The sequence below is a fragment of the Leptonychotes weddellii genome, chromosome 6 (genome assembly GCF_054177405.1).
Source record: "Leptonychotes weddellii isolate Sample4059 chromosome 6, ASM5417740v2, whole genome shotgun sequence".
Lineage (NCBI taxonomy): Eukaryota > Metazoa > Chordata > Mammalia > Carnivora > Phocidae > Leptonychotes > Leptonychotes weddellii.
The window spans coordinates 70,053,975-70,077,791 of NC_138374.1; the positions used below are offsets into that span (position 1 = coordinate 70,053,975).

The 23,817-nt window shown below is 39.8% G+C and overlaps 1 protein-coding gene across 3 annotated transcripts; it reads right to left on the reverse strand.

Moving 5' to 3' along the window:
• Nucleotides 1-2,652: 2,652 nt before the first annotated feature.
• On the reverse strand, nucleotides 2,653-17,525 carry LIPF (lipase F, gastric type). 3 transcript variants are annotated; one of them, XM_006732613.3, is made up of 9 exons: nucleotides 17,421-17,525; nucleotides 16,923-17,040; nucleotides 15,906-16,005; nucleotides 14,698-14,807; nucleotides 10,279-10,415; nucleotides 8,585-8,731; nucleotides 6,217-6,288; nucleotides 5,568-5,639; nucleotides 2,653-2,936 (listed from the first exon to the last, which is right to left on the reverse strand). In XM_006732613.3, exons 1-9 carry the CDS (start codon nucleotides 17,523-17,525, stop codon nucleotides 2,700-2,702), a joined length of 1,098 nt encoding a protein of 365 aa, XP_006732676.1. In that variant the 3' UTR covers nucleotides 2,653-2,699. The 3 variants fall into 3 exon arrangements, with proteins under 3 accessions (XP_006732676.1, XP_006732675.1, XP_081679260.1); XM_006732612.3 differs by having other exon boundaries at nucleotides 15,906-16,104; XM_081823134.1 differs by lacking the exon at nucleotides 8,585-8,731 and having other exon boundaries at nucleotides 15,906-16,104; nucleotides 17,421-17,429.
• Between the last annotated feature and the right edge of the window lie 6,292 nt (nucleotides 17,526-23,817).

Here is a 23,817-nt window from a genome sequence, read left to right on the forward strand (position 1 = left end):
AAAAACAATGACCAACCCAATAACAATGATCAACCTCCCTAGTGGAATAAGGCTTCTTAAAAGGAGCCAGGACTTCTTGGAGAAATAACTGATTCCAGAGCAGGGGAGGCAAATACACAAGATGACAGTTAGGTCAAAAGGACACAGGAACCATTCCTAGAGGCTCTCACAAGCAGTATATGGGAATAATTTTAATATCTCTAAGAATAAAAATTGCATTGAAACACATCAAATATGCAAAGGAACATTAATTGATTATGATACTAAAAGAAGGAAAACTCATTTTGGAAATTGAAAAAGGGAAAGAATCATATATTTTGGGTAGCCAAATAACATATGAAGAAAATTTTCTCCTACAGAAGCATCCTGGCTAATAAATGAAGAAAAGATGATTCAGCTAGAATATCATCGTTCCCTAACCCCGAGTGAACAGCTGAATCTGGGTGCTGCAAAGACATAGCTACTGACATCCTGAACGATGAGCAATTCTGCATTCTGATCCTCATTCTAGAAAAACACAATACCGTCATGAAGTAGCTTTTCCAAAAAAGATCTCGATGTGATCAAGGTTATAATTCACAAAAATGGTTCTTGGCAGGGACGATGGACAGTTCTCCCCTTAAGGTGATACTTGACAGTGTCTGGAGATATTTTTAGTTATCACTAATTCGGGTGGGTGTGCTGCTGACATCTGGTGGGTAGAGGCCACCTACCTAGATGCTGCTAAATCCTAGAATGCCCGGGGATTATCTGGGCAAAATCATCTGGCAAATAAAATGGCCATAGTGTTGGGGGTTAGAAATCCTGACTTATGGGAGATGTGAAGTGGAGAGGAACATGTTAAATTATACAACTAGAATATAATCAGCAAAATCTCAATGGTATGAAACTACAAGCCAAAGACACCATTTCATTAACAACAATAACCAAAAAAATTCAAGAAATAAAAAGAGAGGGGGCAGATGACCTATAGACCTAAAGAGATAAGAGGCAGATCAACCAATAAAAAGTGAAGAGCATATTTGGGTTCTGATTCAAACAAACTGTACAAAAATTTGACATCTGTGCGACAATTGTAACCCTGAACACTGACTGGATGTTTAATGATATTAAGAAACTTTTGGATGTGATGATGGTCTTGTTATGTTAAAAAGAGAGACCTGATCTTCTAGAAATACATCCTGAAATACTCAATGGGTGAAATATGTAATGTCTTAAATTTGCTTCAAGTTAATATGGGAGCAAGATAGTAGCTAGAGAAATAAATCCTTGAAGATCAGCTGAGAAGTTGACAGTTCAGATTTAGGAATGAGGGATACGAGCAGAGCTTCTTCTGTAGGAGCAAATGTGTTTACTTGTGTTCAACAACCAAAACCAAAGTTGCCCCTGTCTGCTAAATGCAGTCTAAAAGAAAGGTAGTTAGCTCCAAAAGCACAGGAGACTATACGAATATAAGGATTGTTCTTTTCTTGAGAAGGACGAGTTGATGAAGCATCTGACTCCTTAACCAGCTCCACCACCATGAATATTGGTCACTAGTCCCTGAGATTCTCATGTCACTTTATTAAAGCCCACCAACAAAGTTCACTGAAATAAAGACTTTTAAATGATCCACTTTTAACAATCTCTTGTTGCCACTTTCAAAATAAAGGGGGTGAAACAAACAAGAAGGCTTCAGGCTTTTCCAGCAAAGGTTGAAGGACGTGGCAGTGTAATAAAAATCATTAACAGATTTTTGTGACTACTCACTATGTTCTATATACGATGTGGGTACAAGATACTCTTGATCTCATTTGTATTTTATACATTAAACCCTACCCATAGCATGATATGTGTGACCCGAAAAGCTTAATTTATAAAATATGAGGTCATGATATTACAGGGTTGATAGAATTTCTCAGGTGAGGCTGTGCTTACAGGAGATTCTGGAAGTTTGGAGGAGCCATTTTGGGGGTGGGCGCACCGAATGATGACAGTTGCATCTTCTGACTTAAATTATCAGTGGGAGTGTTTCTGGATCCTGTGGTTGCCAGAATGGTGATGGTAATGTAAAAAATCTTATGGTTGGTTGTCGCATGTTCTGTGGCCAAGGTCCAGGGATGGGGGTAGAACAGCAGGAAGGATGGAGAACACACCTTGTAGCCCAACTTCCAGAACTACAGCTCCCTATTGCCAGTTGCTCTCTTCCCTCTAGGAAGTGAAAGTGAGCTGACCTTCATTCAGCTGATAGCTTAATTTGCCTTTTCATGGGGTTAAATAGGCAAAACAGCAAGGAATATCACCAGCGTACAGAGGGAGAGAGTGAGCTTCAGCAACAATAGACCATAGAAAGCAATGTACTCAATCTCAAGCATGCCCCAGAGGAGTCAGTATTCTATCCCATGACTGTCTTTTGGTAACACTCATGACTCATGTCTCACAATCTATGTTGAGTTTAGAAGATCATTGGGATGGGAGCACTGGGAGAGACATTTCACCTCCCCACAAATGTGTTCTTCCAAGTGTTTCAAGACCCATCTTAAGTGAAAAATAAAAAAATGTAAAACTTTTTTGACATTCAAAATGACAACTAGAAAGATCGTTGATGCTAATATATTTCTGAAGTCAAAATTACAGAAAGAATCCCTGTATCCCAAACACCATGTGAGAGAGAAGAACTTATTTTGGAACAATAAATGGATAATTCTTTAAATGGGGAACTACTTATTATTTTCTCCCATCATAGAAACAATATCATTGTAAATTACTTGAGGGGCATCCATGGCCCAGATAAAATCCAAGTGATTGTAAGGCGGAATCTTCTTGTGGTAAATGAGGTTGGGGAGTTTGGAAAGCAGAAGGTCAACATCTTGAGGGTCGGCCAACAAGTCATTGCCTCCGTTCCACACTGCAATTGGCACATGCATGTCCGTCAAGTTGTAGTAGGGAGGTGTGGGCTAAAACACAAGAGAGAAAGAACCCTAGTGTTTATAGGTAGCTGCACTTTAAAGCCCAATACTTATTCCTTGGCTAGAGGATATTGCATTGGTTGATGACTTTTTCTACTGAGGTGTAATTAACACATAACATTGTATCAATTTCAGGTGTACAACATAATGATTTAATTGATGCATATATTGTGAAATAATCACCCCAGTATGTCTAGTTAATGTCCATCACCACACATAGTTACAAATTTTTTTCTTGTGATGAGAACTTTTAAGATCCACTTTCTCCGTAACTTCCAAATATACAATACAGCATTGTTAATTATAATCACCATGCTGTACATGACATCCTTGGGACTTATTTATTGTATAAACTGGAAGTTTGTGCCTTTTGACCGTCTTCATCCATTTCACCCACCCTGTACCCCCCACACCTCTGGCAGCCAGCCATCTGTTCTCTGTATCTATGAACTCAGCTGTTGTTTTTGTTTTCAGATTCTACATATAAGTGAGATCATACAATATGTGTCTTTCTCTGTCTGACTTACTTCACTTAGCATAATGCCGTCAAGTTTGATCCATGTTGTTGCACATGGCATGATGGAGTTTTAGAAGGAGATTCTTACCAGTGATTGCTCAGAGAAAGTCACCTTTATCCACACAGCGAAGTGGATGCGATATGTTTTAGGTCAGTACTTCTCAAACTTGAAAGGGCCTGTGAATCACTTGGGGATCTTGTTAAAATGAAGATTCGGTACATCTGGGGGAAGAGCCGGGATTCTGCATTCCCAGGTGAATGCTGATCTTCTTGGCTCTGGACCATGCTTTGAATAGCAAGTCTTTAGATAACAATTCTTGGCAAATTAAAAACTTAGATTTCTACCCAAGCTCAAGAAAGTGGATTTGATTGGATTCTAACTGTAATAGACTGTTTCTACCCAGGCCCTCTAAAGTATGATCTCGAAATATCTTGAGTTATTTATTTTGGCTTTGTATTGATTCACCAGTATGGTCAGTTGGTAGGTCAGTCAGTTCATTGAAGGGGTTGCATTTATTTAATACTTACCTGGTTTTACTAAATATTGGTTAAAATTCTGATAAAAGCTATCATCAGTCTCATTTGCAATTTCTAGAAGATCACCATTTACACATAGATTTTAAAGAGGTTTATAAAGCAGGACAAGGGAATAAGTAAATCATCACCAATTTTACCACTATCCACAGAGAACTTTGTTAGCTTTTTAGATCATATTCGCAAGATTACTAAACCGATATACTACATTTTTCTATATTCTCACTTTATATAATAGCCAACTTGTGTCATAACAAAATATTTCATCATATATAATTTTCCATAGTATTTTAACACTTTATTATAGTGGAGAAAGGGGTGTGGAGAATATCCATAATAATAAGCCCACTTACCTTTATTCATACTCCATTGTTCAAAGAGTTTTCTAAATGCTAGCTTCTGGCTCTTAAATTAGTGTCAGTGCTCAGTTAGTTGAAGACCATCTGTGCTGTTTTATGGCTTGGCTGGAGGGAGGGTGGGCTTGGGATTTGTTATTTTGGGTACTTTAAGATGAAAGCCTCTGATGACAGAGCCCAGTAGAAAGGTAGATGCAAAGAATGACTGTGTTTTGGGGGTTTGAGGAGGCAATGGTTGGGGGGAAAAGTTTTCAACAATGTTTGATCTGATGGTACCTCTTTAAAGACATCAAAAATGTCACAAAAAGGGGGGTCATCTTCTCTACACATAAGATATTGTGGTGAAGAGATAGAAATCCCTTGTAAACATCAAGTCGTGGAAGCAGATGAAAATCAGTAGGGCTGCTCGGCCAATACTTGGGCGGAAAATTTGGGGTGGGATAAGAAGGAAGGGAAGAAAATTATAAAAACTGCAGAGTAGCTCTCCATTCAAATGTAGCCAGTGATGGTCTGAGGGTGTACCCTGAGCTGAGGGCTTGCAGACATTGCCTCATTCCGAGTCTGGGTGGCGAGATGAAGCAATTCCTGACTCAACGCCTAGGGGGCCTCAGAGAGGATGGACTCGAAAGCAGCAGCAAGTGCAAGGGGTGGCCAGTATGTCTGCCTCTCCAACAAGGCCTCTGTCTGCTGAGGAGTATCTCCAGCCTTGACCTGCGAGCACGCCATCCTAACATCTTACCTCTGGGAATATGGTGGGATCACTTCTCTGGCTGTTCACAAAGGGGGGCTATTGTTGAAGAAGACCAGAGATTCCAGCTTTATCTCATGAACAGTTCGAATTATTGGCTTGTTGTATCAGCAAATTGCACTTCCCAAAGGAGAGGACCGTATGCTGGGTGGCTGGGATACAGGGCAGAGCTGTGTAAGGGGGTGAGGGGTGATGTGTTCTAGGAGGTTCTCGCACGCGGTGGTGCGGTACCCTGAGTGCAGCCGATGGAGCAGAGTGCACAGAGGGAGAATGGAGACGGGGTGATGTCTGGCATGATGAAGGGATTCCAAGGAAATTATTGTCTACTTTCTAATTTCCTTAAGGATGAGTCTGGGCACCAACATTCCTTTGGAAAATATATGCACGATTATCATAATTTTACCTTTAACCTTTTATATCTTTGTCTTTCAAAATGTGAACAATTTCAACTTGAAGAAGCTTACCTGATGATAGTGCAGCATGTTCTGAGCTGGGCTGCCCCAGTCAAAAGCTTGGAACTTCCCAGACTTAACAGCCTAATGTAGAGAAATGAAGAACACAAGGAAATAAAAACTCTCCTTGCTATGTGAAAAACAAAATTCAGACACTTCCAGTTAGTTTATTTTCAATTTAAACAATATTTGAAGCACTATTTCTCCTTCCAAAAACCAAGACCATCCAGGACCAGATATTTATACAAGTTTAAATGTGGCTTTGCTTGAAATACTTTTTTCTCACATGCCAAGTCATCAAAAATCATTTGTTTGCTCCCAAAATTAATGTTTTCATGGGATTTTATTTTTATTTTTTTTTAGAGAGAGAGAATGCATGCACACGAGAGGGGTGGGGGAGGGGTAGAGGGAGAGGAAGAGAGAGAGAATCTTAAGCAGGTTCCATGTTCAGCACAGAGCCTGATGCAGGGCTTGAGCTCATGACCCCAAGATTATGACCTGAGCCAAAATCAAGAGTCAGAAGCTCAACTGACTCAGCCACCCAGGAGCCCCTCATAGGATTTTCATTCACATGGACTGATAGTTATTTTCAGTGACCCTGGTAAAGTGCCAGGGGTTCAGGTACACAAAAGAAGTTTTAAAAGCATTTGAGAAATGATACCTGGGACCAGTGGAGGACGTCCTGAACTGATGTTCCCGCTGGATTATGTGATAGATACACATCCAAGCGACTCTAGAAAGCAAAGGCACACACAGATGTATATTTGGTTTCTTAAAAACAGCTAAGATTTAAGTTTTTCTGATCCAGGTCAAGTGCCTAAGGGCAGCATTTACCAAAGGAGATGAGCAACACAGTTGTATGCTGCTTTAGATCTTGCAAACCGTAATTGCATGAGCCAGTTTGTTTGATTTGTAGCCCCTCAATGAGGAGAACTCATCATCCTTTTTATAAAAATGGGAATCGGGGCTCAGAGAAGTTTAGAGAAATGTCCAATGTCATGCAGCTCATATCAGGGTGGAGCCAGAGACTTTAATCTAGATCTCTAAATTCTCAGCTTTCATTCTTCTCTACCCAGTGCCAGAGTGCTGTAGATGTAATGTCCACACACAAGCCTTTTGCTTTGCAGACCTATATATGCATATATAAGGAGACATATGTATGTGCACCTTGTATATGTGATAGTCAGTATACACGTATAGGATATTTACAATTGTTGTGCTATCCTGCTATCCTATCAGTGTCCTAATCCACCATGATCAGACCCCAGACAACAAATTGAAATCCGTGTCTCAGCTTGCATAGACTAGTTCATAGTGGGTCTTAGTGCCACTCTGTGGAGGACCATGGCTAAGGGCAAACAAATTGACCATTATCATAGAAGAATGAAATCTTTCTCTACATAATGTTCATGCAGAAGGATGAAATCTCTAATTTCCTTTGCTCCTCGTCTCTATTTTACTATGGTTTTTCTCAGAAGGCTCTTATGAATGGAATGCAGTAACTTGTTCTGCCTTTTCTTAGTGTGACAAGGGTAGATGGCTCCGTCATACTCCACATATAAAATGGCAGCCATTCCCAGATCCATGGAGAGGGACTCGCTTGCAAGACAGAAGGATGAGACTTTTATTTACCATCCAAAATAGAAACAAAGGAAAATTGCCTTTGTTCATATATATTTTAAAATATCCACAGATTCTGATCAGCATTGAGAAAAAGGACTGGATATCCTTGATTTCCATGACAGCAGGAACATATCTGTGTTTTCACCTTTGTGTTCCCAGTAGCGACAACACTTAGTAGTGCCCCAATAAATATTGTTTAATGAGTAGGTACCTGAAGGTAGAATTATACCTTCTTGTCAATGAACTTGGTTTTCTTAGGTGTTCAAGGGTATATAACTAAACCGACAATTCTGAGGGAGGATAATTGTCAGTATACAATAGTATTAGTAGCAAAACCTATGCTATTCTTATGAGCCATATGCTTTGAACTATATCCTCCATACTTGACACATATTAGTTCATTTAATCTCCACAATAATACATTTTGTGGACAAGGAAACCAAGATAGATGAGTGTAACTCAGCTCCAAAGATAGGATTTGAATTTTGGCTCTTACCCTGAATCCATGCTCTTCACTACTTTTGATACTGCACTTTGTCATACATGTTTTAAAACCCAAACCCAATTCAAAGCAAGTGAAATAGCCAGATAAAGAATATGGACAAAAGCTAACATAAATCATTGCTCTGAAATAAATTTTATAAAATTTATGGGAATGACTATCAGCATTAAGGACATTTATTCAATGCTTAGACATCGGCAGAAGAGCCTGCCAAAATATATGGTTCAATGAGTCCCCTCACAGAATTGAAATGTTACACCAATTACTTAGGTGGTCAGAAGTGAGTAGTGCTCACTATCTACTACTTTTTCTACCTGCTGTTTACTTTAGGGGGCACTTGGGTGACAGCAGGGAGCTAGAGGGAATGAAACTGGGAGCAATGATGTGACTTCCCTTGGGCTTATCTACATAGCATGGACACAATTCTGAAGCTACTCCTAGTTTTTTTGTTTTGTTTTTGTTTTAAGTAGACTCCACACCCAGCGCGGAGCCCAACACGGGGCTTGAACTCACGACCCTCAGATCAAGACCTGAGCCGAGATCAAGAGTTAGATGCTTAACCAACTGAGCCACCCAGGAGCCCACTACTCCTAGTTTTTTTTTTTTAGAATATCATGTCTAAGTGATGGTAGGACAAGTCATCAAAATTTGCTCAAAATATTCAGAACAGAAATGTCAATGCAGGGGCACCTGGGTGGCTCAGTCGTTAAGCGTCTGCCTTCGGCTCAGGTCATGATCCCAGGGTCCTGGGATCGAGCCCCTCATCGGACTCCCTGTTCAGCAGGGAGCCAGCTTTTCCCTCACCCTCTCCCCCTGTTTGTGTTCCCTCTCTCGCTGTGTCTCTCTGTCAAATAAATAAACAAAATCTTAAAAAAAAAAAAAAGGAATGTCAATGCATACAAACCACGTTCAAGTTCTTAGTGTCAAATCCACAAATGATGAATAAGGCATTGCTGCAGAGGAGAGCCACTGTCTCACGGGAACACACCTCAGTAGCAAGAAATTGTTCAAAAAACTGGTGTGGGAAGAATATTTTGTCACCAAAGATAAGCTGAAAAATAAAAGCATCAGTAGAGGATTGTAAAAATTAAGCAGCGGAGAAGACTCATTAATTTGTCTAGTTTACTGGTACAGGTGTGAATTGGCTGATGAGATTTTCATATTTCTTTATGTTGTTTCAGGAATTTCATATACTTTTTCTCATTTAATTCCCACAATAAAGTTGGGGAATGGACAGGGCAGATGACCAACATTGAATATTTACTGTTCCGTTGAGAAACGTAGTGGCTGCCGAGAAGAAGTACAAGACACAAAGAGTTACAGTCTAGTTGGGTTAAAAAGTGTTATGAAATAAAATCATAAAACAACGTGGCAGGATGTCATAACTAAGTGTCAAGATGTGTGATTTCAGCAATAAAACGTGAAAAGATCAGGAGCCGAAATGGTGACTCAGCCATATTTTCAGCAAAGCCTTTGGAAGGATTTGCCTCAACTCTTCTTGAGGAAAAGACATTTGGTTATCCCCATATTATACATGAGGAAACAGGAGACTAAGAAATAGTTGGGATCTTGTGCTAACTAGATCTGACTATAAAGTTCATAAATTCTATAAAGCTAGCATCCTGACCCAAACCTCAAGCCTCTGACTTAAGGTCTAACACTTATTATTATTATTATTTTTAAACCAACTATCTACACTGCCTATCAGAAAATCTGAGCATAAGTAGGAAAGAAACACCTGCATTAATGCAGTCAGTCATGATACTCAAAGTCATCCCAAATTTTCACGTTTTGAACAAAAGCTTTACAAATATAGTTTGTAGATAAAGTCTCAGGCTTTCAACATACAGGTTAGTTCAGAGTGAAAAGAAATGAATAGCACAAAACCACAGAAGGAAATAGCATCATTACGTTCTAGGGCCTGCAGTAAAACTGTTTTCCTGAAGGAAGTTGTGTCGGTGTCTGGGTGCGTTGGTTTCGGTAGGTGATTAAGTGTTGGAAAAACAAAGATCATTAATTCCCTCTGGTGTGTGCCTACTTATACAAGACACTTAATATTTACGGCTTATTGCAATCCACACTCCTGCCCTCTGGAACCCCATTTAAAGGGGAAGCTCTTAAGAAAAGTTTTGGAAAGCCAAGGGCATTTGATGAAGGGTCTCAAGGTGCTTGCCTCAAGGAGCATTCTTTCTCCTTTTCCCTCTCCTTCGCTTTTTTTTCTACCCTTCCCCTTTCTGGTTTTCTTGGCGCAGGTGATTTAGGCTTCTTCTTTGACTGGTTTTGTTTTTATTTCTCCTTCCCTGAATCATGGTTTTCATACAGCTATGAAGGAAACGAAACGTCTGTGAAGGGGACCAACACTCCCAGTATTGCTAACCCATATAAAGTAACTGAGAATGCAGAAATAAAGGGGGATCTCAGCGGCTTTAATGGGGATTCAACCATGGTCAGCGCTAGTCAAGAACTAAAACACGCATGTGCACATTTCCATTCTTGGCCAGAAACATGGTTGTCCGCGCGGTGTTTCTCTTCTCTTTCCATCAGTCTGAGACCAAGGATAATTTGATATCTTAGATTCAGTTAAAGACAATCACATACCTTGAAGAGGAATGAAGGAACAAGCGCGAGTTTGTTTAGCAGGCTTTTGGTGTACTTCACAGTGGCAACTGGAGCTAATGCATAGAAGGTTTTGATTCTTTTAGCCAGCTTGGGATTGGTAGAAAAGGCGATGAAACCTGAAACAGAATGACAAGGAACCAGTGAAGAAGGGGTGTGTGTGTGTGTGTGTGTGTGTGTGTGTGTGTTTTACAAGTGGACATTATTTTGGATTTACTCAGTGCTGTTTACTAAGAGAGAGAAAATGACCACCTCTGCTTGTTCAGAGCGATCAAATCTTAGTATATTTGTTTTATTTTCATAGATTCTCTCTAGGAACATGCATGAGGCTAGAACTTGTAAAAAGTTAAAATAAATTCTTTCATTTGACTTTAGAAAACAGGCCAACTTACGATTCGCGTGGGGTGATAAAGAGTTATTTATACTACATATAGGTTTTGATGAGTTCAAATTCATGTCATCACAATGAGATAATTAGCATTTAATATGAGTAGCATATGTAAGTGGGAAGATTGAAAAAGTTTTAAATCTGACCAAACAAGATTTGAATCCTGGCTATGTGGTTTACTAGTTTTGTGACCTTGGACAAATCATTTAAGCACTATGAGCTTCATTTTCCTCATCTGAAATATGGGGCTAATAATAATGAGTGCTTCAGTAGGTTTTTTTAGGAACCAAGTGAAGCGAGTTAAAGAAGGCATTTACCAGGACACTAGGCACATTTTAAATGCTGGACAAGTGACTAGACACAATAATTCAAACATCTCCGCATGGTAAATATACTCAAATCTTGACTGTAATTAATTGGTCTTATGAATGGTAGCATATTAGTAGATTGGGATGTGATCAAAGAGTTTTTAAGCTAAACTCTATACAATCAAACTACATAGGATAATCTCTCCCCACGGTTTATAATGACATATTGATTAGACACAAGAATGACCTGAAAAAAATAAAAAAGACTTTCAAATGTAAACACCTACCTCACCTACCTCAGCCTAATTCTGCTTAAGGAAGAATGGTGCTCTTGGTTGCCTAATTCTGCAGATTACAGCAAGCCTATCACCCAGAGAAAGCAAGAATCACACTTGAAGACTTGGCTTGGGTGTCCCCTCACTGTCAGGACAGGTGACTTCCCCGAATACGTTTGCTTGCTCAGAATAAACAATCCTATTTGAGACACAATCCTAACAAGGATACTTATCTGACTTTCCAGTACACAGAAGATTAAAAGATGCAAATTCAAAGCAGAAACACCTCCCAGAAATCTATGAGTGTGGCGACAGCAATGACAAGGTATCCATTAGTGACAAAGAAGAATAGAATGTTCAAAATTCAAATGGCTCCAAAGAGTGGTAGTTTGGTGTCATTTAGTGTCAGTTCTACTCATCTCAATAAATCCTAGGAAACTGTTGCATTGCATCTCAAGGCAATAATTTTATAACCTTAGATCATCGAGGAAAGGTTAAACTCTGTTCAATGGGTGCTCTTTAAAAATACAGCAGTGTGTCATAAGTTAAGGCAGACTTCCCTCCAAAATAATGAAATTTTTGTAAGGTTTTGGAAACTGAAGGAGTCAATTTTAGTAATCTAGAACATCTCCCCCTTTTTAACAAAGGATTTTGAGGGGTGCCTGAGTGCCTCGGTTGGTTGAGTGTCCGACTCTTGATTTTGGCTCAGGTCATGGATCTCAGGGTCGTGAGATCAAGCCCCAAGTCAGGCTCCTTGCTCAGTGGGAAGTCTGCTTGGGATTCTCCCTCTCCCTCTGCCTGTCTCCCTGTGCACATGCGCGCATGCTCTCTCTCTCTAAAATAAATAAATAAATAAATCTTAAAAAAAAAAAAAGGATTTGAGTCGATTGCTGACCACATGTGATTGATGCTGTGCTGCACTGTCCAGATTCTTCTTCATGTCTGAGACATTTATTCAACCCTAGAGGCAGGGAAGTTTATGACTCCTTTCTAATTTTGCTTTTGCTCAAGAGAATCCAAGGTTCTCAAAGAATTCAAGGGAATCCCTTCCCAGGGCAGTCTGCATTGAATGGCTGGTCAGCAAGTGGGTCACCTAGTCTCACTCAAAGACTCTGAAGAGCCATCTCATACAGAGCTGGCAGAGACCTTTTTGAGACCGTGTCACGTCCCAGCTTCTCTCTCTGCCTAGTCCTGCTTTTCTGCCCTTTACCCTAGCAGTGTTTATTTATAAAACACCCTGAATACTAATCCTCATTTCCTTGGGAACATGACCTATGATGTAATGACAAAGGACACTGGGAAGCTCTTTGTCACTGATGTTTTTCTCTAAAATTTTATAGGTGAGTGGTGCCTGGGTGGCTCAGTTGGTTAAGTGTCTGCCTTCAGCTCAGGTCATGATACCAGGGTCCTGGGATCGAGCCCCATGTGAGGCTCCCTGCTCAGCGGGGAGTCTGCTTCTCCCTCTGCCCACTCATGCTCGCTCGCTCTCAAATAAAAAAATAACTCTTTAAAATTCTATAGGTGAGATCCATGTGCCCGCCACCAAGTTCATCTACTTCCCTGCATAGATGTCTATATATGGATGCTCTGATTGCTTAGCTTCATGGCAGGGACTCAGGTTATCAGCTGAGAGTAGGGACTATCATAAAAACACATCGTTATTCCTCCCCTGTGACCCCATCTTCCCCTTCTGCTTCCACCCTTTTCCTTCCATTTATAGCTTTCTCTCATGTGCTCTTGAACTCACTGGATTATGCTTTCATCCCAACCACTCCTCTGAGGTTGCTGTTAGGAAGGTTCCCTACACCTGTCCGGCTGCCAAATCCAATGGTCCCTTCTTAGTCTTCAGTTCACATGATTCATCAGTAGCCTCTTCCACAGTTGACCACCTTCTCCTTCTTAAAACACGTCCTCCCCTTGACTTTCAGAACACCAGGGACTCCTGGCTCCTCATAGCACTGTCACCATGACTCCTCAGCTCCTTTGTCTGGTTCCTCCTCATCGTCTAAATTAAGAGCAGCCCAGGGCTTAGTCCTCGGGCTCCTCCTCTTTCCTGTCTGAACTCACTCCATTGGTTATTGCATCCTGTCTCACATACATTTTGTGTTTTCAGTCCAGTCCTCTCCCCTGAACTCCAGATTTGTATCATTACTCAACTGCCTGGCCTTCCACTTAGATCTCCAACAGATATCTGACAGCCAACAGCGAGAAAACAGAGCCCCTGTGCCCCTGGACCATATCAGCCCTCCTCACAGCCATCCCCCTCGTGGGTTGGGCATCTCCATTGCTCTAGGTACTCAGGCCACAAATCTTGTGTCATCCCTGACTCCTCTCTTTCCCTATACCCTGTATCCAATGTGGAGGCAAGTCCTGTAGGTTCCACCTCCAGAACACATCTAGAACCTAACCGTGCACCACAGCTACCTACCCGCATCCAGGTCACAATCATGCCTCGCATGGGTTCCTCTAAGAGTCCTCTCCCTAGTTCCTCTACCCAGTTCTTTCTCCCCATCGGCAACTGGGGGGATCCTGTTAAGAGGACCGTGTAACTTCTAATCCTGTTGAGGATCCTGAGGTCGGATCCTGGTACTCTTGTCTTCAAAACTCTACTCTGGTTTCCCTTTTTACTCAGAGTAAAAGCTGAAATCCCCGTAACAGCCAAAAAGCCCTGAATAGTCCTCCTTCCTTAGACCGCGCCCCCATCTCGTCTCTTGCTTTCTGCCTGATTCAGCCATACAATGAATTGCCTCATCACCTTTCCTTGAACCGGCTGCAACCTCAGACCGTTTGCACTTGCCATTCCCTCTTCCCAGAACATCAGTCTTTCAGGTGTACACATGGCTCATCCCCACCGCCCACCTCCTTCATGCCTTTACTCAGAGAGCTGGTGGTATTCTCTATATGAACTCGCTGTGTCCCCTCCAATGCTCCTTAATAGCCTTTCCTGATTTATTTGCTTCCCATAGCCTTACCATTATCTAACCTACTCTATATTTTACTTTTTAATCCTTGTCACTTTCTCTGCCTCCCCACTAGAGTATCTGTAGCACAAGGATGGAAATTTTCATCTCCTTTATTTATTGCTATATTCTTAGGACACATTGCAGGTGCTCCATAAATGTGGTTGAATATTTGGAAGACATTCAGTCCAGAGGCCAGGAGGTGCAGTATCTCAAAGCATGGGTTTGGGAGTCAGATTGCCTGAGTTGGTATCTGAGCTACCCTATTTGCCCTACCTGTGTTACCTTGCACAAATTATCTACCCTCATGTTTTGTTTCCCCATATATATAATAAGAATAGTAATTGTCCCTATATCACTGGATTGTTGTAGCCATTCCTTTATATGATGAATGGAAAGCAATTAGCAAGATGACCAACATGCCTGGGTCTATACAAACAAAACCACCTGCTTCAGCTGCTTTTACCTACCAATGGTGGTACCCTGGGAATGGCCAACATAGTGTAGCTTATCCTGTCCAGTTTTCTTTAAAATGAAGTCAATCGTGGCTGGAAGGTCATATTTAGCCATCTCATCAAAGCTGCAAGAAAAACAAAGACAAAATAAAACTGAATACATTTCCTTGCCATAATTTCTAAAAGTCAAGCATATTTATAGCTAAACCTCTCTTTGAGAAAGAGAAAACTGGATTCTCTAAGCATTGCTTCTTATAGACCATTAGTTAGTGTCAGGTGCTTTTGAGGGGGGTGGCTTCTTATCAAGAGCTGACATCATTTCTGAAGCAGAACATTACAGCTGCAACTTAATCCAAACAAGAGAGCATCTGTAGGTGGGGATTCTTTCTATCCTTAAAAATGAATGTCAGACTTAATCATCGTTTGTACGCAGTGTTCTGGCGCCAATTGAGATGAGTCATATCGCCCTCTCTTTTACTCCCCAGAGATCAGCCAGAATAATCTTTTGAAAATGAAAACGGGATTCTGCTACTGCCTTGTTGGAAACTGTTCAGTGGCTTCTCCTTGTGTGAAGGGTGAGCTCTGAGCCCCTCAGCATTGCCCGCGGAGCCCGCCTGACCTATCTCTCTTTCTCACCACTCCAGAGACATGGGCTTCCTTTCAGGCCTTGGAACACTCAGAGCCCTTCTGTGCCTCAGCAGCATCACCGAAATCTCTTCTGTTCCCCCTTCCATCAGCACTTTCCAGGAATGGGGCACGAGAGGGCCAGAGATAGGAAACCTTTGAAAAGCTTTCCACGGTGTCCAAATTTCACGCCCCCTCCACCACCTCACTTTCGATGGTGACTCGGGTTCTTGAACCCCCAACTGAGTTTGGACATCCTCCCAAATCTCCACGGATGTTCCTTTTGGAATCTGCTGAAGGCAGCAAATTTCCATGCTTCGGTCATTTCGCTCATTCCATTTGGAAAAGCGAATACTCAGGAAATCGGGCTAATCATGCGTACCGAGATCATAGAAAATGTGAAGGAAAAGCTACCCTTGGACTGAGGTGTATGGAAGAATCCAAGAAGGTATTAGCATAAAAATGACTTGCTTTTTTCCTACTGAGAGTGTAATATATTAAAATGGGACTGGACTGGAATATGCACCCATGAATACCCATGCTTTTTAGACTCAATGTTTATTTTTCATTGTCCATCTTTCCTTGTCCCCTTTCTTTACCTGAAAGCCCAGAATTCAACTGAGTCTGGAGAGAAGTATAGGTTTCTCCTGGCCCAGGTGTTTCCCCTGCTGTTGCCCAGCCACACGTCATAACCTGCATCTGCCAGAATGAAGGCCAGGCTGTTGTTGGGCAGGTTGGCGATCCAGTTTGTGGCTGATGCGAGCAAACCATGCTGCAAAAATGCAACAGGTCTCCGGCCTGAGGGAGAAAATCGTATCCAAGCTTTATACACTCATTCCTCATTCTCAGATAAACACGAAGACGGAAATAGGCTTTCAGACGAGTAGAATTAAATACATTTGCTTGATTGAGTTGAATATTCGAATATATTATCTTAATCATGGTGGTGGTTTCTCAAGTGACACAATGTATCAGATTGTGCATTTTAAACATGTGCAGTTTATTGTAGGCCAATTATACCTCAGAAAGCTATTGAGAAACTGATATTCTAAGGAAGTTCAGCGTGATGTTAATTTAAGTGGATTGTGAGTGGTAAAGTGATAGGTGATGTTGCTTAATTTTATTCTTTTTGTACTTCACAATTTTCCTGCGATGAAAACAAGATAAATTTTTATTTAAGTGACCTTTATCTGTTTAGGAAATGAGCCTCAGATCGCTCCCCATCCTCCTTACTGTAACACACATCCTGGCTAACGCTTCCTGGTCCTCCAGGACTCAGTTTAGTTATTATTTCTATAGCAAGTTTTCCTTGACCTCCACTAGCTGAGTTAGGCACCTTTACCAGAACTTCCAGTTCAATATCCTCTGGAGAGTTCTAGCCTTGCACTTATCACATATTATTATATTATAACCATCTGTTCATGCATCTCATTGACTTGATGGTAATCTCTTTGAAGACTGGAGATAAGGTTTTGTCATTGCTGCATTTCCAGAATGAGCAAGACTCATTAAGTCCTTAGGGAGAAATGAAAGGAGGAAGGGAGGGAGGAAAGAAACAAGGATGGAATGAAGGGAAGAAAAGAGAGAAGGAAAGAGGAAGGGAGACAGGATTATACCTATATTCTCTGAATTTTTCTTCCCATAAGGAATTCTGTTGATCCCAAGTATATAACCGTCTTCAGTCACGACATCATACTCTTCACTTGGGTATCCCCAATAGGTGATCATCTGACTCTGATGAGGAAAAACAAAGCTTTTAGTTTTAGTTGAGTTTTTAAATGTGTCTGGTAAGTAGATGCTGTTATTCTTTTTTTTTTTTTAAAGATTTTTATTTATTTATTTGTCAGAGAGAGAGAGCACAAGCAGGGGGAGCAGCAGAGGGAGAGGGAGAAGCAGGCTCCTCACTGAGCAAGGAGCCCGATGTGGGACTCGATCCCAGGACCCCGGGATCATGACCTGAGCCGAAGGCAGACGCTTAGTGACTGAGCCACCCAGGTGTCCCGCTGTTAGTTATTCTTGATCGGTCATGTAAAAGCTTCAACTCACCATGATTCTAAGTCATGGCAGTTGCTCTTGGTTCTATAGGTTCCCCATCCCCAACCCTGGTAACTTACAATATTCATAGTCACTTCAGGGCTTATAGGATGTAATTTTCCAAAGTAACCATGTGTAGTTCCAAGTGTAGATATCAAACTTGTCACTGTTAATAGCAACCACATTTTTGTCTTGCCTGAAAAAGAAGAGTAACCAGTGCCATGGTTAGCCCATTATACTTTCATAATACTTGTATTTTGTGCTAATTTTACCTTCATGCAAAGTAGAGAAAGGCTTAGGTTTGATTATATTCTGTTGGGCAATAAACTGGGACATGTGGATGTCAGCATAAGTATCTTAATGCTTCGCATGTTTTCACTCTACTTGATTCCACAAATATGTCTATAACCACAAATGTGTCTAAAACCATCTATATGTACGAGGATGTTCACTACAGCATTGTTTATACTAGGAAAGATTGGGAATGACTTAAGTGCCTATCAGCAGAGAACATAATCTTATAAATTATTGTGTAAACCATACAACAGAATGTCATGCATATTGCTTAAAAAAAAAGTGAGATGCAAATCAAAACTGCAATGAAATATCACCTCACACCTGTGTGTGGTTATTATCAAAGACAAGAAATAACAAGCGCAACAAGTGTTGGCAAGGATGTGGAGAAAACGGAACACTTGGGCACTCACTGTTGGTAGGAATGTAAGTTGGTACAAAAACAGTACGGAGGTTCCTCAGAAAAATTATAAATAGAACTATCATATAATTCGACAATTCCACTTCTGAATATTTAGCCAAAGAAAACAAAAACCACTAACTCAGAAAGATATCTGCACCCCCATGTTCACTGCAGCATTATTTACGATAGCCAAGACATGGAAGAAATGTAAGTGTCCATTGATAGATAAATCGATCAAGAAAATATCTCACACACACACACACACACACACACACCCTGAAATACTATTCAGCCTTTAAAAAGAAGGAAATCTTGCCATAGAGGACAACATGGATGGACCTCAAAGGCATCATGCTAAGTGAAATAAGTCAGAGAAAGACAAATACTGTATGATCTCATTTATGTGTGGCATCTAAAACAAACAAACAAACAAAAACACCAAAACAAAAAGCAAAACAACTGAACTCCTGGATACAGAGAACAGATGGGTGGTTACCAGAGGCAGGGAGGTGGAGGAGGAATGAAATGGGAGAAGCAGATTAAAAAGTACAAACTCCCAGCTATAAAATAAATAAATCAGGGGGATATAATGTACAGCAAAGAGACTATAGGTGATGATAATATTGTATTGTATTTTTTAAAGTTGCTAAGAGAGTAGATCTTAAAGGTTTCCATCATAAGAAAAAATAATTCTGTGACTATGTGTGGCGATGTATGTTAACTAGACTTATTGGGGTGATCCTTTCACAGTATATGCAAATATCGAATCATTAATGTTGTACACTTAAAACTGGTATAAATGTTATATATCAGTTGTATTTAAATTAAAAAATAAAAAGAAGAAAATACTATAACACTCTCTCCGCGAAGAGAAAAAAGTGAGATAGGTATGTATGTATTTATATGAAAAGTTATCTTGGGTGGATTATAAAAACAAGGCAGAGAATACCGTTCCTTTGGTGTATGTACTATAGTGTATATAGTACCATTTATAAAATTAAAAAGGTCTCATCTGAAAAGTAAAACTAGAATACCAGAATTGTTAGGCGTCTTGTAGTTAGAAAGAAATACTGCCCAGTGACAAAATGTGCTTGCTATAAAATGAATGAACGAATTTTTTTTTACTCTGAGCTACCTGGAAAAACTGGGTTGCCCAATTTAAAATTTACCAGCCTTGCTTGTCAACATGTGGTGCTTGGGGCAGCTGGTCAGCATTTTCTATTGGACAATAAAGAATCCCCCTTACACTCAAACTTATTAGAACTAAATTGATGTTCTTTTCCATTTTTCCATTTTTATTGAAATTACAATTTATAAACTTTTTCCAAAGGACCACTTTCATAGCCCTTTACTTTTCTGATCTTGTGATGGCAATTATCACTTATTTCTCAGCATAGACAAACTATTTGACATTAGACCCAGAACATCTAAACCCCCTTCTATGTTGTAATCACCAACTACATGTTTGAGAAGCTTCAGATATTAAGCTGGTGAAAAAGCCTCAAGAGAGAAGTGATATTTGTCCTCAAATATTTGAAGAGACGCCATATGGCGGACAGTCTTAAATCAATTCATGTTTATGCATCAGAAATAAGTCATTCAATAATATTTGTTAAGAAACTACTAAGTGCTGTAACACCTGGGAGGCTCAGTCAGTTAAGCATCTGCCTTCAGCTCAGGTCATGATCTCAGGGTCCTGGGATCGAGTCCCACGTCGGGCTCCCTGCTCAGTGGGGAGTCTGCTTCTCCTTCTCCCTCTGCCCCTCCCACCCACTCGTGCTCTCTCTCTCCTCTCTCTCTCTCAAATAAATAAATAATCTAAAAAAAAAAAAGAAATTACTGAGTACTAGGAGCAATATTTGGAGGTCACACGTGGAAAGATTTTAATTCTGTATCATGAAGAGCTTTGTAAGATTCGGATCATTGGACTCAAGTGGGATTCTTTGGAAAGTTGTGATTTCTCAGTTGCTGATGTTTCAACAAAGGCAGTATGACCAGTTGTCGTAATTCATGTAGAACACTTAGCATACTTTGCAACTTACAGGAAAGCCAGACTAAAGTTCTCCAGACCTCAGTCTGACCCTCTGGTCTGAGAGTTTGGCCACTTATTTAGCGTAGGATTAAATATAATAGTGTCCCTTACAAATGGATTTTTAACCATGTCTTTACAAAGATATTTTAGAAAGGGACAAACTCGTACATAAAGACCAACCAGCAGTGTTTTAACATTCAAGCCAGAAGGGTTTGACCACATATTTCAAGGAGCCATAATTTTATACCATCTATTGCCTCATTAAGTAATTTGGCATTGTAAAGTGAGGACACTTAACCTATGGTTTAAGTTTAGGATGTCCCAACAACCCAGTCGTAAACATGGGCTCAAAGATGTTCAGGGGCAGGTTAAGTGTGCTCAAAATGCCCATGGACCAGCTCTAAGATGATACCAGTAACTAACATTTGCAGAGGGCTCACTGTGTACTGGGGAGTGTGTCCAGCATGTTGAGTGTGGAAGTTAGTTGCCTTTGCTGAGATGGTTTCCTGTTTGAGAAAATACAGCAAGTAATGGTGCATGTCCCAAAGTTATTATCAAAACCCATGAAGATAATGAAAGTTCTTAACAACATGATAGGCATGTCATAAACACTGAATAAATACAGTTATTATTACTGTCATCCCATTTGATTCTCATGATCAGCCTTTGAAGTAGATAGCATTTCAGTCCCCATTTTATGGATAAACAAGGCAAGGCTAAAAAAAAAAAGGGCTTCCCCAATAGGTAGGTTGAAAGCAATTGACCCCATGTTTGAGACTAGGTGGTCTGTTTCCAATGATTATGTTCTCCACTATAACGCTTCTTTAGGATGACCTAAGGCCAATGCCTATAAGGAACTGCTTGGGACATCCACCAGGGGTTTATATAATTTGGTCCAAAGTTGTTTGGAGGGGTGTATAATTTGAAGAAATTCATTAGTAGCTTCTGAAGTTTAGCAACTGTTTTAATAAAGTTTGATTCAATAGCACCTGGATAAAAGTAAATTATTTAATATAGTATAGTAATACAGCTAACCCATATGATGCTAGAGGACTGATTTTTGCTTCTCAAAAGGAAGAATAAGAGAGAGAAATGTTCACATTAGGCACTCGCTATAAAAATGCTGGAAGTAATAAGCAAATCTATCATCTAGTAATTAATAATTTCACATATAAATAAAAAAATCCAAGAAAAAATAAATAAGATCTTAGAAGAATGAGCCCTAACTTAAATAGACACATTTATAAAGAGGATTATGCAACAAATATGAAAGCTTTTAAGAAATGCAAGAGTTGCAATGAGTTCAATAATTCAAATATGAATATTGCCCAGCAGAAGTCATACTCACGGTCTCCTCAGAAACAAGGTTATATTTCTCTTGATGTTTAGTATCTTGGTTAACGTTGCATTTGCTTCTTATATACAAAACTTCCAATAATGGCCAGAATTACTCAGCTGCTGATAACATTCCATAAATCTTTATATCTGGATATCATCTAATTATCAGAGGACAAACCTAAAAATCAAATACTGCATTGATTTTCACATAGTACTGAGATCACACCTTTAATTTCTAACAACCACAAATATTGGCCAAAGGAGTTATGCTTAAAAGTGATTTAGGAAACATTAAAAATGATTCTTGATAGCTTAGACATATGGAAAATGTTGACCCAAAGGTATAAGACAAGCGATTATGTAGTGTAGCTCAGATAAAGGGGTCTAAGATGACAAAAGACCTCCTCTTGTTCTTTAAAAGTACAGCACATAAACTATTCTGAATGGGTACTTACATAACCTCCTGCAAATGAATGTGATCAGCAAGGATTAGTGTTATATTATGGTCTTTGATCAGGGTCTCTAACTCAGCAGATAATGATCTAGCTCATATAGAAAACCCCAGCCACTGCCCTTTGAAAACATATGGGTGGTGTCATTTTCTTCATATAACATTAGTTGGAGTTTAAACAATGTAATTGTGTTAATAAATGACTTGTGCATTAAAAAATTAATATTTAAAAATACAGTTGATCCTTTACAACCACCATGAGCACCCGTAGCTTATAGTGAGAGAAAAAGAGGATCCTGTTTTGACTTCTTAAAATAGTTTGCAATTTATTTTTAGGAATCATCATTTTTTTAGTAGCACTTAAATTGCATGCAGAAATAGTGAAGAAATAATTATTGCTGAAAAGAACACAATGGCAGGCTATAACCCATCAACTTTTCACCAAGTACCATAATACAACTAACTAGATTTGCTTGGTTTGAACAAACTAGGAAAAAGTTAGGGTATATCAAGTACCACATGTATTTGCATATATTTATGTTCCTAATATCTCAGCTTCACTCAACTCTGGTTGCTTGTCATTGACAATAGGAGATTTTTGAAAAGAGGAGAGAGTGGTACATTCTCATAACTGTCAAAGTGGAGGGGGAAGGTTTTGCTCGTTATCCTAATGTAATCTGAATTTACTTCCCGAGCAGGTGGGAAACAGCTTGACCATGTTTTTCATGTCATTGTTTGTATACATTTAAACAAGAGAACGCAGGATGTGTTCCCTTGGCCTTTTGCTGTAGTTGAAAAGGATTTGGGGTCAGAGTTTGGGCATAAAGGAACACTAGGAGTCTTTTAAAGAGATCCGCGATTCTTGCCACGACAATGCAGCCAATTGGCCAAACACACTCACTCTTGCTTCTTTATAAGTACCTTAAATTCTGATTTGTTAGGGGTCATTGTGGTAGTCATATAAACTAGGAAAGAAGAGTTAGGTTCCAGTGTGCAGCGTATGCTAAGGGCCATGCAGAAACATGTTGCCTTCTGTGCTGTATCAGCCCCCCTAACCTCCCTCACCCTGCTCACTGTCCTTTTCCCCTTGCAACTGTCCTTATGTACATACAAGTCTCAGCTCAGCCTGTATTTCCCTGACACTGTTCATCATCTCTCCATGTTGGGCTTGGTACTATTATATGCATTACAATGGAGCCCTATGGTCATCCCTATTATAGGATTATTGATAGATGGGCTCTTTGTTAGATCTCTTCCCTTGCACACAACACACACATGTAAACTCCTTAACTGTAGGGGCTCCATCTTGTTTAATCAATATTCTATCCCCAGCGCCTACCCCTTGTCTGGAACAAAGTACAGGATCCATAGATATTTGATGAAAAAAAATGATTAAAGAAAGAAAAAGAATTGCCAAACCATCTATACACTTGCATAAGCATACCAAATACACTTTGTAATAGTAAACTACCTGATGGATATAAAAAAAATCTGATTAATTTAATGTAAACCAAATGAAAAGAGGATATTAAAATATACATGAGAAAAATATATGTATTAAATTATTACTATCTCTTATTTTTTATGCTGATGATAAAAAATTTTTCTAATGATAACAGAAAGCCATTTATAAGCTGCTGAAAGAAAAGTTGTAATTTAAGAGTTGTACAAATTGTTCCATGGAAACCACCTTGACCCCATGGTCTTTGGGATAGTCATTATCAGAATCCATTGATGCAATTAATGTTTGAGTCTTTAATTAGGACAAATGAAAACACAAATCTGGTGTGGAAAGTGTCTTTGAATAAGACTGTAATGTTGAGAGAAGAGGTCAAGGACAGGAAGAATGGTTGTGCCTATATAACCCTATGTTGGGTGATTCAAGGCAAAACACTTATTCACTGGGCCTTAGTTTGTGCCAACTTACACCTCCTCCAGCAATAAATGAGAGTTCCAATT